This window comes from Berghia stephanieae, chromosome 8 (genome assembly GCF_034508935.2).
Source record: "Berghia stephanieae isolate SIO BIC M18660-M18661 chromosome 8, UCSD_Bste_1.3, whole genome shotgun sequence".
Taxonomy (NCBI): domain Eukaryota; kingdom Metazoa; phylum Mollusca; class Gastropoda; order Nudibranchia; family Aeolidiidae; genus Berghia; species Berghia stephanieae.
This window is the reverse complement of record NC_088367.1, coordinates 36,488,843-36,506,342: the sequence shown is the minus strand read 5'-3', so window position 1 is coordinate 36,506,342 and position 17,500 is coordinate 36,488,843. Positions and strand designations below refer to the sequence as shown.

The following is a 17,500-nucleotide window of genomic DNA, read 5'->3' as shown; positions in this document are numbered from 1 at the left end:
AGACGGAATAGAAAAGTTGGTAACATCTGGGATGATCGAAAAAAAGAGAGCTAGAGGAAGACAGGGAATGACATATATCTAATTATCTTAATAATGGCCAAAAGTGATTTAAAAAGAAACGCAGACTTCATGCGCACGCAGAGGATCGTGATCTGTGGAGTCAGCTGACCGGCAACGTGCTCAAGAGTACAAGACACGATGGATGACGATTTAATCTAATTCCCTTTGATACACACACACACAAACACACACACACACATACACACACACACACACACACACAAGAGTGCAAGTGCAAGTGCATTTACCGGAGCATACTCAATGTCTCAATCGTTTCTATGTTATATGTTTGTGTTGAGAATAATGGCTATTAAGCTTAACTGCTGGTCAAAAATAACTTCGCGATGGTTGTGCGCGAGCGAGCCTGCGATCTCCAAGAAGTGGGTGAGAGAGGTCTCTAGAAATATGACTTGGGTTTGAAACGAATATTTTAGTGTTCGTGGATAGCTCAAACGGTAGAGCCACGCTCTCACCTGCCAGGCGGAGTTGTCGTACCAATAAGGTCGCAGGTTCAAACCCCGCCACCGCCGCGAAATTCTTTTTATTCTCTATTGTCTTCTGGCACTTTTCTACTCACTTCATATCTTGTTGGTAAGACACGATGGATGACGATTTATTCTAATTTCCTTTGATATATATATATATATATATATATATATATATATATATATATATATATTATATATATATATATATATATATATATATATATTCTATATTTTTTGTTGGCCCCCACTAGCGGGGGCTGAAGATTCCATATGATTGTCCTTTCAGTATAGTTGTCCTTGATATATATATATATATATATAATATATATATATATATATATATATATATATATATATATATATATTTATATATATATAAATATATATATATATATATATATATATATATATATATATATATATATATATATATATATATATATATATATATATATATATATATATATATCAAGGACAACTATACTGAAAGGACAATCATATGGAATCTTCAGCCCCCGCTAGTGGGGGCCAACAAAAAATATAGAAAATTTACACCAAAATAACAGCAGGGGCATTATTTTATGGCAAGATCTACCTTTTTAGAGAGTGATTGTCAATTCTGGGTCCAAATTTTTTTTTAATGATTAATATTATCAGCAGTGAATAGGAGTAGCCAAGAAACGGAAAGGATGAGTAGTTAGATATTCTAAAAACTGACCCTATAGTGATTGATTCAGGATGATTTCTTTAGAAGCTTGATTAATGAATGTACATGTAAAATGATGATGAAGATGAAGGTGAACAATTAGATGAAGGGGAAAGGAGATGTAAAACATCAACAAAGGGAGGTAATCTGCGGAGGATGATCCCAAGAAAAAGATGAATACGAAAATATCTACTAAGGGATACAATAGTCGGATTTTTAATAACGGGCGCACCTTTGTCTTCTTTTTCTCAGCTGTTCACAATGTACAGCTGCAAAAATTTGTATGAACCTCTGGATCATTTTGTCCTAGTAAAATATATTTTTTCACGAATTTTAAAACAATAGGAAAGAATTTCGCTTATTACAGCTATATTAAAATCGATAACTAGTAAGTATTGGAATCTAAATATGATTATAATGTCAAAAATATGATTTTCCGCTTATCCATTTTGAAAGAATTTTTTTAAAATGGAATGTTCGGTTAATTGAAACTTATATGATGTTCGTACAGAATCCGAATATGAAGGAACGACAGACATGTTTACATTTTATAACAATCAATATACGTTATTGATGAATACAAATGAAAGTGAACATGACGCGCTTCCAACATTATTTTGATTTCAAATTTTTGAGAAATAGCTTGTTCTTTATGCCAAAGAGGATTACATAAATTTAATGTAGACCAGTCAAAAGTAGAAATTCATCAATTTATGATACAATGTTTCCACAAATATGTGCAACAACAACAATAACATGCAAAACTGAGGGTTGATTTTGAAATTCCAATTCTATAGCTGTCCTCTTTATTTAATGACTTATCGATAGATAAAAGTGGACTTCTTTTCGCGGCCTTACGAGAGAGGAACCGATAGAGATTCCTTATCATATCGTATTGTTTAAGAGCTTATAGGTTTAAAAGAAAACTTAAAATGCTGTGTGAAACGTTCATGCATAGATACAATTTTTCAAAGTTAAATATAAACATTCATTTTTAATTTGACAATTTTGAGTATTTAATCACTAGTTCAAATGAGTTAAAGCTAGAGATTCATATCAGTCTTCGGTAATTGTGACGTGATGTAAATAAAAAGCAATAAATTACAAAGTCAAAATGGGATGCAAACTACATTAGTTGTTACTTTATAACAGTTAATGTGTGTTGCTTTTATTCGGAAAATAGTATGATATGAACTCATAACCACTAGCCGGAACTACCGTGTCACAAGATTATTTTGAAAAACGATGAATTCATCTTACTTTGTAGTGCGAAAATGTTTACATTTTTAGCAGAGTAAAATCTCTAATTTTATGACAGGGGTTTTAAAGTAGATTTTTATAGGTCGTGAAGAAGAAATCTTTTTTGTGATATGGCATCACAATACGGGCCAAAATGTTTATTCAGTTAATAGAAATTGATTCGGAGGTTGACACAAAGTTTTACAACTTTTGATAGAAGGACATCTGAGAAAAACTAGAAAAACATGCGCCATTCATAAAAAATCTGACTACTATACTATAGTTCATTCCTTACAGTCAATGAGTAGCATCAGAATCAGATCCATAGTTCCCTTCCATGTAGTCAAGAGTTAATTAATAGAGTTACTTCTCAGATCAATACAAAACTATATATTCAGACTAATAGTATAATCCTTTCAGTCAATGGATCCTAATTCCCTCCCATAGTCACAGAGATAATTAGAGTGATTGAGTTGGATGAGTGTAGTGTAACTGTTGTAACAGTAACATCTCAGATCATTTTGATCAATGAGGCAAAACTATATATTCAGAGTACTAGTCCCATACGATTGACAGTCATATCAGCAACACCAGATCCATGTAATGGGCATAACTATATATTCAAGTTCCATCATATATGGTAATATCAGACTCACTAACTATTCTAGTCTAGCTATCATCTAGCAATAGCAATGACTACTATCTATCTAGCAACTGTTGTATTGTTAGTAGTAGAAAGGACTGCTCAAGTTGTGAAGTTGACGTGACGAGCAAAGGGCCCTCTAGACTTATACACTAGACTAATACAATAAAGTCAATATTTATCAGTTAACCATAGAGAAAAAAAAGAATATAAATATAAAGCCACAAGCCATAATAAAATAAGAAACAAATCCGAATCAGGATGTTGGAGTCTGATCACCATATCTGTGCGACTCGACAGAGCAAGCACGACAATGGGTCCAACTATCGTCTGCAGGGACTACACCAGATACTAATTCTAAACATTTCTTAAATAATAATTATTACGTAATTATTATTGGTACTTACCACTTTTCAAAGGTTCTGGTTCGATAAATTAGCCATAGATCTATCTAGTTATTACAAGGAATTGAAAGCAGATTCGTACTTTCGATTTTAGAAAATGAAAACAAACCCAATCACTCAATTTGTAAGAGGGCGTCATAAAAATTGTTCATACTTTCCAGTAAAATTGTTGATAGTTCACTACTTTTTATATATTTTCATATCATTCAAGATATAAGAAATATTATTTAAAACTTATGGTCGCCAATTAACCAATTTCCTATAAAGTACCGAAAATATAAGAACAGAATCAATTATTGCGCATTCGAGGAAATTGTACCAAGGCAGAAAAGTAGTAGTTTTGCTTGAAATCGTTATACAACCAATGGCCCCCACTAGTGGGGGCTGAAGATTCCATATGATTGTCCTTTCAGTATAGTTGTCCTTGATATATATACAGTGGGGTAGGGCCTTAAACTTAAAGGATATTAAGGCTAAGCCACAGGTCGTCATTGTCTTGATAATTTGTAAGAATTTAACAATAAAAAGCCACACTTTTAATTTCCTGTTTCACAAACAATGAAATTCATAGTTGACCTGGTGTTGAAAAACCATTACAGGCCTCAAAACTTGAACCAATCACACCGCTTTGAATTTACTACAGCTCGAGTCATACTCGTGCCCCTAACCAATCAGTACCTACAGCGTGTGGCTTTGAAGGTTGAGAAGGCTTCCAGCCATATTTTCACGGTACAACCAGGCGATGTATTTCACGTTTGCCGTGTGCTATGACTGTAGGCATGAAGAGGCATCTTGACTTTGAACTGAGTCATTGTGGCTGTCTTACTCGCAGCCACACACAATGACCTAATTATTCCATTAAATGGCAACCGTGTTGTACCTGTTACCCATCCCTCTTCGAGGCGTGTCAGGCATGTGATATTGAATTCCACTTGTCCCTTTTAACTTGAGTGTGAGACTGTATGTATCTTTATTGATAATTCGAGTGTTAATCTGATGTGTGCAGTGTCTGTTTTTAAAATTTTAATTAATTGCTATTAAGTGTGATGAATCACGTCTATTACCTGTTGACTATCAAAACCAGTTCTTTGAATAGGGAAAATAAACTTTTGATTAAAAGTATCGGTCCCCATCAACCAAAGGATTTTGTACTCACTATTAAAGACGGGAAGCAGAATCGGTCATTTGATAAAGATTGGTAAAGTCGTTTCCTTGGCTTACGTTGAGAATAGAAAAGAAGAGTCTATTTTGTTTTAATTGTATTTTGTTTGGCGATAACAGCAATACAGAATTGTCTTGGACAAGAAGTGGATTTACCTGTTTGAAACATTTAACACAGAGAGCATTGACCCATCAGAAGTCTAACTTACATTTAAATATCACCACTAGATTGAACACATTTGGTACTGTTCACATAAGTGCACAGATTAGCAGTGGCTATCGCTTATCCTTAGCCAGGCATCATGAACACGTTACAAAGAACATACAAATCTTAGGTAAAATAATTGAGTGCATCAAATGTCTCTCTCTCTCTCTCTCTCTCTCTCTCACTCTCTCTCTCTCTCTCTCTCTCTCTCTCTCTCTCTCTCATATCCATAACTAAAAGATAATATGTGACAACACATCTCAAACCCAGGCCCATGCTCCTAAATGACCAGGCTACGCCGCTCTGTTATATATTATATATATATATATATATATATATATATATATATATATATATATATATATATATATATATATATATATATATATAAATTATAAAAACAAAAATCATGAAATAATAGTGCTCAACGTTAGGATAAAAGGAGCTATTTATAAACATTTGAAAGATAATTAAGATTATTTGACTTCTACAACGTTTTTATCGAGCGTTGCTCTCATCAGGAAGTGGAAGTGAAAGTAGATTGTTGTGTTTTCGTATTTTCCTAGATTCGTGTTTATGGAGGTTCGTAATTACATAAAAGGTGTTTGTTTCTATGTCTGCATGAGGATGTTAGCTCGTTTCTTCTGTTGAGTGTTGCTATGTTCGGTTTAGTGATGATGAAGACTTTTTCTTCCAAGCAGAGGTTGCAAATCTTAGAAGAGGGGGAGTACGACTGTGCTCTGGAGATGATTTTCCACCTGATGCTGTGTTGTATGTTTTTTTCTCTAGGTTGTTGCTGGGCTGAGCTGGCTGTGATAGTTTTTGGTTATTGTTGGAGGAAATAATGTTTTGTATGTTTGGCATGCAGGTGTATCCTCTTTTGATTGTGTTTTTGTTCATGATTGGGTGTAGAACGTGACCGGGAGGGAAGCATTTTTGTAGTAGATTGAAGAATTTGTTATATATATATATATATATATATATATATATATATATATATATATATATATATATATATATATATATATATATATTGAATCGTGTTGGATACAAATATGGTACGAATAGTGCTCGACATGTTGCAATGTAGCAAACGATAACAGTCCTGACGATGGCTGAAAAGGCCTGAAACATCGATGTAGACTGACTCCAACATTGTGGTAGCTATTAAAATATTATATATATATATATATATATAATATATATATATATAATATATATTATATATATATGTATATGTATATGTATATATAATATAAGACTATAGTAGGAGTAGTAGCGTATGGCTACACCTCCAAATTTATTTCGTCAACCCAGCTTCTAAAGTCTTCCTCCGCCCTGAGGACGGTTTCGTAGGCACCTTCACGTTTAGTGACTGGACAGTGGAGGACGATGTGATCGCTGGTCTCTGGGGCTGCCTGACATTTCTGGCAGGTGTCACTGTTTCCAAGTTTCCATCTGCACATATTTGATGCAGTTCTGCCATGTCGAGTTAAGAGGCCGTTTGAGGAAATCCAGTAATTCCTGGCGTTATTGAATGCAGGCACTCTTTTGGTTGTATCTTTAATGATGTTTCCTCCTCTTGGTGTTTCCCTGTTCCACATTTCTCTCCAGTTTTCCTCCACACTGAAGTCTGCCAATTTTGTTAGGTGGAAATTCTTCTCGATTTGAGTTTTGTTGTTGATTGATTTAATGGGAATGTTGTCTGTGGCTTCGTCAATTCTTGCATGCATCCTTTGGTTAGCGTCTTGTCGTCTAAGACTAAGATTTGGTGAAACAATTCCGCTCAGTGTTGGGAGCCAGTGAGTTGGAGTTGACTTGAGACATCCTGTCATATTCTCATTGATTCTCTTCATCGGATGTCAATACGGTTTACACGAGGGGCTCCTCATCCAAACAGGGGTATAGTATTCTCCCACACTATACCACAGTGCCAGAGCAGACGTTTTCAGTACCTGTTGTGAGGCTCCCCAGGTGGTACTGGCGAGTTTTCTCACCAGACTGTTTCTTTTTGCAATTTTATTTGCGGTTCCCTCAATCTGTTTGCGATAATTTAGTTGTTTGTCCAATATAATGCCGAGGTATTTAGGATTGTGGTCTGGGGGTAGTCTTGAGTTACCGGCTGTGGTCTTCAGTTCTTTTGTTACCTCTCGATTATTCAAGTGGAAGTTTGTGGATTTGGTGATATTCATTTTTAGGTACCACCTATCAACGTATTGTTTCAGGCGAGTGGTGTCTTTGCTTAGAACTTCTTCAATCTCTTTCCAGTTATTTGATTGATAGGCTAAGGCCCAGTCATCAGCGTAAAAATATTCATTTTCATTGAGTTGGAGGCGTGGGTCCAGGAGAAGGAAGAACATTGTCTAGACGCCGGTTTGGATCATTCTTGGTCTGGCTACTCATCTTCAGCTGTTCCAGCAGGATTGGATCTAGGCTGGTATCACCTTCAGGGTCATGGCAGCGCACAAGCTCCTGTACGACGGCAACGTGATGATCCTTCTCAGGAGTAGGACCATGACCAATTGAAACAATTAACAATATGAATGGAGAGAGCAGCTATACTCATCAACCATAACTGAATCACACAATTCTCAGCATTCAGACTGCGAAGCTTAACTACTACTACTACTACTACTACTACTACTACTACTACTACTACTACTACTACTACTACTACTACTACTACTACTACTACTACTACTACTACTACTACTACTACTACTACTACTACTACTACTACAACAAATATATATATATATATATATATATATATATATATATATATATATATATATATATATATATATATAAGAAAGAAGAGAGAGAGAATGAGAGAGAGAGAGAGAGAGAGAGAGAGAGAGAGAGAGAGAGAGAGAGAGAGAGAGAGAGAGAGAGAAACTCGTTTTAATTTTTCTACCAGGATACTATGAATGGAGAGAGCAGCTATACTCATCAACCATAACTGAATCACACAATTCTCAGCATTCAGACTGCGAAGCTTAACTACTACTACTACTACTACTACTACTACTACTACTACTACTACTACTACTACTACTACTACTACTACTACTACTACTACTACTACTACTACACAACAACAATATTATATATATATATATATATATATATATATAAGAAAGAAAGAGAGAGAATGAGAGAGAGAGAGAGAGAGAGAGAGAGAGAGAGAGAGAGAGAGAGAGAGAGAGAGAGAGAGAGAGAGAGAGAGAGAGAGAGAGAGAAACTCGTTTTAATTTTTCTACCAGGATACTACAGCGCCTTCATTCTGAACGATCCTCTCCTTGAGACTTATGATGGTGAGCATGCAAACCTGGCTATCCCATGCCGATACGGTGTCACTGAAATTAAAACCGACTTACTTGACGACGCAAACAATAAATCCGGCGTATGCGATTTGCATGTGAGTCAATGATAACAATAATGCATAGTTAATATAGCACCTTACCCCTTATTAACAAGCTCAAAACGCTTAAAAGTAACGTAACATCAGCCCCATACAAACATTCAAACATGCAGTATCAAACAAAGTGTTATGCACCAAAAGCAGTGCGTACCAAGACTGACAGGGAAGACACCTTTTAAAAAAAAAAAACCAGCCCAGCTTATTTAATGACCCTTTTAAATAGTATCAATTGTATTAGTTGGATTTTATTCCAATATGTTAGATGTTGTTGGGACGATGAGGTGACTTCTGTCTTTCCATGTCACCACAACATTCTTTTTCTTGTCATTTATTCATTTATTGTTATTTTTGGATTTTGTTTTTGTTTTTATTATATTAGTTGTTATATTACACGTTCGCCTACATACATAAACGAACATACTACATGCATATCTTTTTGTTAAGTCACTCTATATATATATATTTAAAAAATAAACTTTTAACGATTGACATAGATGGACAGATCGAAATTTAGGCTGGGGAGTTCATTGTAGGGTGAGGTGTTAATTGGGCGAATATTAGGGGATATATTGGGTTGGTAGTTTGTAACGATGTTATTCTTTTAGACAAATATACAAGAATATAGCATAAGAGTGGTATGTACGGTTAGATGGAAAGGGTGGTGGGGGGGGGGGGGGGTAGTTGTTGATTCAATTTTGTGTATGCCTGCAAACACAATATTCTATTCTTAAATCGATTCTAGGCTGGGCATTGAGCATCCCAGTAATAGGCATTGTAACATAATTAGGCCTATTATATTATGAAAAGATATTAGAGAAATATCGTTTGATGCAAGTTACAAGAAATTTAAAGTATGACCTTTATTTTGAGACTTACTGGAAACCTGATTGCAATGATGCTGAAATATTTGTCACTTTAACATTCCCATTCAAAGCTCCTTCTATTTTTATCTGATACTTCCTTATTATCTTAAACAGAATTTTTAAATTATGCCATATTAATATTAAATTATGTCATCCTGATTTCAATACTCTAAGATTTTAATTTACACTGTTAGATAGGAAAATGAAACCCTGTGATGCACACAGTGGCCCAGGGTGAATCCATGAAAATGTATTACATACAAATGGTCAACTGGTTATTTGTTTTGTTATATTTACTTCATAATTTATTTGTTTATCGTTTCAATTTGGAAAAGAAAGCCATTGTACTATTCACTAAATATTTATTAATTTATCATTTTAAAAAACCATAAAAAATGTGCATCACTTATGGATCTGGTATTCCTTTTGACCAACAATCTCTCTTTTATTCAGGTCAGAGCCTTCAACGCGAAAGACAAAGGGAAGTTCTACCTTCATGGAGTAGACGTAGCATTGAGTGTGAGTTTTGACTCTGGGGATTCCTTCAACGTATCCGTGAGAAAATATGGGACTGCCAATAATGGGACATACACTGTAAGAATATGTATTACGTTTAGACCATACTGTACATAGCTTGCATTTATTTTTTAAAATCTAACGCTGCTTCAGAAATAACTTTACATTATGCATACAAGAGCACGGCAAGAAATTATTTGCCTTGTCATAGCCTTTACAACATAATTAATATCTGCCAAAAAAAAAACCCCAAGACAATCGGTCCTTTAACTTTAAGTGTCAAATTAATCAAGAAATAATTATGCAATGAAATGAAGTCTTCATAACAGTTTTAGCGTGTAAAATCTTTCTATTTTTTCTTCTTCTCTTGTTAATTTGTTTTTAAAAAATGTTAAAAGCAAAACGTGTTATGTATCGATGAAAAGTAAATCTGTCAAATTTACAGGTTCTTACATTTATTTTGATGTTGATGCTTTATCAATAGTGACACAAAGCGTGATGTAATGGAGCTTTTTTTTTTGTACAGCCTCAATCCGGTGTCCGTAATGTCTGGATGACTCATCAGATTCCAACCAAACACTGTATTTACAGTGGAAACCTACAGTAGATTTGAGTAGCTTGAGAAACTACAAAAGAAGAGCATTTTAATAAGATTTTAAAATTTAGGCTTTAAGTTCAATCATGAAATCATTATAGGATAGGATCCAAGTTTATGGTTTCCCAAGACAAGAGTGGATCCCCACTTAATTGTACTCATTCATTCCATCATCATTGCGGTAGTAGCAGCTTCCAATGGCGTCACACTACATTGCTATGATGATCTATCGAGGCCGCAAATTCCTCGCCACATTCATGTACGGTCGAAAACCCGCCCGAAAGCTTCGTCTAGATACTCTGTGGTCTCGGACTCTTTGCCACAACGCGTACACGTGGGACAGGTAGAAATTCCTTACTGATGAAGCGACGCTGCCAAAAGCAGATTCTCGACCGAAGTCAATTCACTGCTACCCAGTTCTCTTGCTGGTACAGAAGTCTGACAACTCTTCCAATTTCGATAAGTTCGCCCCCTTGAGGGATTGAATTCTTCTAAACCGACTTCCGTCACATATGCACAACCCTGTCCGAAGTCAGAGAAGCCAAGTACAAGGGTTACCGGTCCTCATTTCGGCTCGAAACGAGGACATCGTCCGTTATGCGTTTGAGAGGGGTTTCCCACACCTTATTTTGAGTAACGAGTGCATCCGTGTATTCCAGCCTTAGGGAAGAAGTCTTTAGCATGACGCTAATGTAGACATTAAACAACATTGGTGCCAGAACAGATGCTCACTTCTTGACTTTGTTCGTGGTGTCTCCTAGGGCAACGTGGAATTGTGTTTACCCTAGAATAGAAGTAGCAAAGAATAGCTTCTAGGTATTTTTATACCTTATGATTATTGTAAGTTTCGGCATTGCTCCTTCGTATCAGACCGTCTCATATGCCACCGCTATTAATACAGCACCTGTTTGCCTGTTTGCTATTTCCTTTCGAACCCTGCTTCAATATGCTATGTGAAGGCAATGACCTGCTCCGTTGTGCACCTCCCTTCCTCAAACTTGCCTGCTGGCAGGTCTGTGTCTAGGGCCCCATTAGTTCACTAGCACAAGCTCCAAAGTTTTGTACAAGCAGCTCAGACCTGATATAGGTCTGTAACTGTCGGCCTCCATTGTCGGATTCCCTGGCTTCAGAATGGCAACGATCTTAGCGTGCTTCCACACATGTGGAAGCTTCCATTTTGCAAGGACGTCGGATATTGTCTCTACCAACCAGACCCATACCATGGGGCCCAGATGCGTCACCGTATCAGGATGTATGCCATCTATCTCTGCTGCTTTCCTGTTCATAACATGGCTAATTGGTGCACCCACTTTTCGGGGACTGAATAGGGATGTCAAGTCGGAGTTTTCCTCCGCATTTCGCAAGTCCTAAATCGCACGGTATGCCTTGCGAACACTGCGCTCGAAAGACTGATTCGGGACCCGTTTGATACGGTCCTTCATGTTCTTGGCAATTGTGTCTGCCTTGTGAGGTACAGCCATTGCAAAATTCCGGCCGGGACCAATTTCTTTATCAGTCGCCAAGCGTGGAGGCTACTGTGTGTAAAGTTAAGACTTTCCACGGTCTTCTGCCACCGTTGCTTCCTTCCTACAAAGACTGGCGTAATCTATCGGCTACGTCATGGGACTGGGTCTGCTGGTACACCTTGTACACATTTACGACTCTTTTGACGCGCAAGGGATGTAGAATTTCCGTTTGCCCTATGGAAAAGAGCAATGGACACTCTTAACCAGCAGCTTGTTTCACCTGGTTATGTTCTCGGATTTGATAGAAATAGCAGGTATAGAAAGTAAATTCCGCCCAGTTAGCCTTTCTGAAATTCCATCTGCAGAGTGGGAAAGACTGCACCTTCGGGATTGTCACCACAACTGTGACAAGTAGGGCTTATGCTGAATATGCGGGAAGTCGCCGATGACTGTCCACTTAACCTGCATCGGTTTCCCGTTTGCTCCCTTCATCACAGGGGCGAGGTGAAGGCAATCACAGTCCATCCATGTACGGAATTGTCTACCTGACTCGTTACAGTCTCGGTAACTCCACTCGTGTTGGTGGCTATTAAAAAGTCTTTTAGACAGACGGAAGGATGGATAACCACCAGGACCGGTGGTGCAGTTCAAGTAGCTTTAGGCGGTTTGTAGGCGTGAAAATACAACCCGTTTGTTTTCATGGTAATTATATTCACTCCATTGCTATCCGTACCGCTCTCTACGACCCTCTATGCGCTCTTTAGCGTAAACGATAACATGTCCTCTGAGCTTTGAAGTTTCCTCTCGTTGGACCACCATATAGCGTATTTCACTCTGGAATCGAGAAGATTGCGCGCCAGAATAAATATTTGTCTCCTGTAATTCGAAAATGTCAAACGCTATATGAGATGAAATAAAAATTCTTCATGGAATTTTCACACCCCACAACAGAAACAGCCATGTGTGTTTACTTCATGGACAACGAGAAAACCCTCGCGTCTTTCCAGACGGAAAAAAATTCGCCGTTGATTGCAGAAATGATATTGCATTTCGGTCTCTGAACAAAAACATGGTTACTCTTATCAACAACTGTGCACAATACCAAAGCTTTGGCGAAAAGCAAGAGTGATAGCTCTACTTAAACCTGGAAAAGACACATATAGCAGCAAGAGCCACAGACCAATATCCCTCCTCTGCATACTGTACATGAGCGCATGATACTAGCCAGGATTTCCCAAACAATAGAACATCCGTCACCTGACCAAGCTGGCTTCCGCCCTGGAAGATCATGCTGTGACTAACTCGTGAACTTGACACAATACATCGAAGATGGCTACGAGCACAAACAAATTATGTACATGGGCTGTGTTCGTGGACCTGACTGCTGCCTATGACGTAGTAAATCATAGGAAACTGCCAAACCAACAGGAAACTGAAAATCTCCTGGAATGGGAACATATTGGATAACAACACATTCCCCATGTACCTCAGTGTCACCTTAGACCGCACACTGTCCTTTTCTCAGCACACAAAGAAAACAAAAGCAAAGGTGAGAACAAGAAACAACTTCCTAAGAAAAGAGGCAAAAACTTACATTGGGAGCAGATCCGAAAACAGTCAGGACAACCAAACTAGCCCTATGCTTTTCATCAGCCGAATACGTCTCATCAGTCTGGGCAAGATCCTGCCATGCCAAAAAGATTGAACCTGAACTACATAACACCTGCCGGATCATTATAGTAACTTGAAACCGACTGCAGTTCCAGTCCTCCATCGGCTGGCTGGCATTGCATCTCCCCACATTCGAAGAGCCACTGCTTCCAATGCCCAAAATTATAAACAGGAAATGGACCTAAAGGCACCCCCTCCATGACCACAACCCAACGACAAGTAGACTGAAGGCGAGAAAGAGCTTCATGCCGGAAGAAAACATCACCCCTGACCATGCAGCTGTATACAAGCTTTCCACATGGGGATAGTGGGTCAATCATTCAATTGAAGCCGTCAGAGAAACGAGAGAACTGTCCTATGGAACTGAGCTCCCCATGAATGAATTTTAAAAAATAATAAATTTTCGTGACACTTATTATTTGGAAAAATCTTACATATCATACATATAAATTTGAAATGAAACTTTTAAAACTAACTTTATGTAAAATTAAATCTCATGATTGCAATAATCGGAGACTTTCGAGAGTATTTAATAGAGAATTAAGAGGTATCTAAGGAAAACATTGGAGATTTAGACCCAATACTCCATTAAAATGGAAATGGCTCTGCACATTGCGGAAGTCATCGCATTTTAACAAACGAGAAGAAGACCACGTCTACTTTGTTTAAGGTCCTTTCTTTTTTGTCCGCGGATTAAAGGGAAGTTACTGTTATAATTATTACTATCTTTATAGTAGTAGTAGTAGTAGTAGTAGTAGTAGTAGTAGTAGTAGTAGTAGTAGTAGTAGTAGTAGTAGTAGCATATGGCTACACCTCGAAATTCATTTCGTCAACCCAGCTTCGAAATTCTTCCTCCGCCCTGAGGACTGTTTCATAGCCACCTTCAAGTGTAGTTACTGGACAGTGGAGAACGACGTGATCGCTGGTCTCTAGAGTTGCCTGACATTTCCGGCAGGCATCGCTGTTCCCAAGTTTCCATCTGCACATATTGATGCAGTTCTGTCTTGTCCTTTTAAGAGGCGATTTGAGGAAACCCGGTATTTCCTGTCGTTATGGAATGCAGACGCTCTATTAGTGGGATCTTTTATGATGTTTCCTCCTCATAGTGTTTCCTTACTCCACATTTCTCTCCAGTTCTTCTCCACACTGAAGTTTGCCATTTTTGTTAGGTGGACTCGATTTGAGTCTTGTTATTGAAGGTGCTCCCTTTATGACTATCTTTAGAGGAGTGCTATCTGTGGCTTCATCAATTCTTGCATGCATCCTTTGATTTGCGTCTTGTCGTCTAAGACTTGGTGGTGCAATGCCGCTCAGTATTGGGAGCTACTGAGTTGGAGTTGACTTGAGACATCCTGTTATTATTATCATTGATTCTCTTAATCGGATGTCAATGCGAGGGATCATCACGTTGCCATTGTACATGAGCTGTGCGCTGCCATGACCCTGAAGGTGATACCAGCCTGGATCCAATCCTCCTGGAACAGCTGAGGATGAGTAGCCAGACCAAGAATGATCCAAATCGGCACCGAGACAAAGGTTCTTCCTTCTCCTGGATCCACACCTCCAACTATCTTTATCAAGGCGCGCACAATTCACCCTTGAATTAGGTCCGTATAAAAACATGCCCTTACAGAGAGAACGTCAGAATAGCATTGCGCATGCGTTTCTCTTATCAGCCGAGGAAATTTATCGTTTGGTTAATGAGATATCACTTTCAAAATGTTATTATATACATAATACATATACATATACATAATTTTATAAAATAAAAATATAACTAATAAACTTATTTTGATGAAAAGTTCACAGTGATGCACACAGTTAAATCGTTTCTCTGCATATTTTAGTCTGAGTTACCGAAACATGAAATCAGTGATTTCATGGCGGGTAATCTTAATCTTGGGTGCATTCCTTATTATTTTTCAGTCTTTGCAACACATCACTGTGAAGTTTTCATCAAAATAAGACTATTGGTTACATTTTTACTTTTATTACTGTATGTATATAATAGCATTTTGAAAAGTGATTTCTCAAGTATAATTAGTAACAAATAATAATGTGAAGTTGAATGTAAACTTCAATTTAATTACAAAAACAGATCAAATGAACGTTTCGGGTTTCCCCTTTATCAACAAAACAGGATGAATGAAACACCACAGATGAATGAGATGATGTGATAGTGGCGTAATTAAGATGTTTAGATTGTGTTTCTGTTTCCATGATTATTATGTAGTAGTGTCGTGATATTTTATGTTGTTTTGTTTATTATGTTAAGCACCGCAGAGCAAGATTAAGGTGGATGTTTAGGCGCTATATAAATTCATTATTTATTAATTTATTTATCAATTATTATTTGAAGATCTGATCATACAAATGGGTATGGTCTCATTAATGTAATGGAAACGCTCTCAAATCAACGCAAAATATAGTCCATATCAACAATATTAAATCGAGCCCAAAATTGTGTTTGGTTTTCAGACTTGGAAATATATGCACGTCGTCTCAACATAATACCGATTTGAGGCGATCGGACTCATTTAAAAGCTCAGGTTTTTATCTTTGGAATTATTGTAATCAATAATAATAAGCAATGTATATATTGTCTTTTTTTTTTGTCTGTTTCTATTTTCACAGTACAATATCAATGCGACGCAGGGTAGTTACAATGTCGACGGACCATTCAAGGATGATAGAAGTGCATTCGCTCATAATGAGACTGGACTCACCGTTGTGGAATGTACCATTGATAAAGAAAACAATATTGCAATGATTAACGTAAGTAACCAAATTAAACAAACGAGAAAGCATATACATCCTCTATCATTGTCACCAACGCACTTACAGTTGCTCTATTTAATCCCCCAACAGTCTATATGTCCCCATCATAAAGTACAAGACTTCTGTTGAGTGTTTTCAAAACAGGAGCAGCACTCTGACAATGTCAGTCACTTTATATACATTGAGCCAAGTGATATTGTCACCTGAGTCAAATTATGTGTTTCAAGTGCCTTCTTCAGGGATGCAATGGCGGTGCCAGATATTTGCGAAAATTGTAGTCCGTCTGCTCTTGATCCGTAATTAGCATTGCTTGATATTTGTAAAAGTCGAAATATCGTACTAAAGACAATCAGTGAAAGGATGCATAATGTAGCACTTGGCTCTGTTATTTGAGTGCGATAAAAAACAAACAAACAAAGGAAGTATAAACTGAACTAGGTTGGAGTCAAAGCTCACATTTCAGTATACGACATGGCGTCCTATTCCTGACAGAGAGAGAGAGAGAGAGAGAGAGAGAGAGAGAGAGAGAGAGAGAGAGAGAGAGAGAGAGAGAGAGAGACAGAGAGAGAGAGAGGGGAGATAGAAGAGAGAGAGAAGAAAGAGAGAGATAAAGAGAGAGAGAGAAAGAGAAAGAGGGGGGGGGAAGAGAAGAGAGAGAGAGAGAAGAGAGAGAGAGAGAGAGAGAGAGAGAGAGAGAGAGAGAGAGAGAGAGAATTAATATTACGATCTAGGTCGTCCACTACTGATTATAATGATAATAACAATAACATTAAAAATTAAAAAAAAACCCACTAATAATGATGATGTTGATAAAAATAATAATAAAATAATAATAATAATAATAATAATAATAATAATAATATAATAAATAATAATAATAATAATATAATAATAATTATAATAATAATAATAACATAATAACAATAATAATAACAAACAACAACAACAACAATAATAATAATAATAATAATAATAATAATAATAATAATAATAATAATAATAATAATAATAATAATAATAATAATAATACTATGATGATGATGATGGTGGTGGTGGTGAAGATGATGATGATGATGATGATGATGATGATGATGATGATGATGATGATGATGATGATGATGATGATAATAATAATAATAATAATTTAATAATAATAATAATAATAATAATAATAATAATAATAATAATAATAATAATAAAAATAATAATAATAATAATAATAAAATACTTACTACTATTAGTACTAAAAATTTACTTACTACTACTTAAAAATTTTAAATA

At 36.6% G+C, this 17,500-nt stretch overlaps 1 protein-coding gene across 1 annotated transcript in view; it reads left to right on the top strand.

Annotated features, from left to right (window-relative positions):
* Positions 1 to 17,500, top strand: part of LOC144977844 (uncharacterized) — a 59,467-nt gene that overhangs the window by 21,130 nt on the left and 20,837 nt on the right. The window contains exons 3-5 of the mRNA XM_078923250.1: positions 8,173 to 8,327; positions 9,647 to 9,787; positions 16,076 to 16,216. Of these exons, the coding sequence (XP_078779376.1) occupies positions 8,173 to 8,327; positions 9,647 to 9,787; positions 16,076 to 16,216 (437 nt within the window). The remainder of the gene's footprint in view (positions 1 to 8,172; positions 8,328 to 9,646; positions 9,788 to 16,075; positions 16,217 to 17,500) is intronic.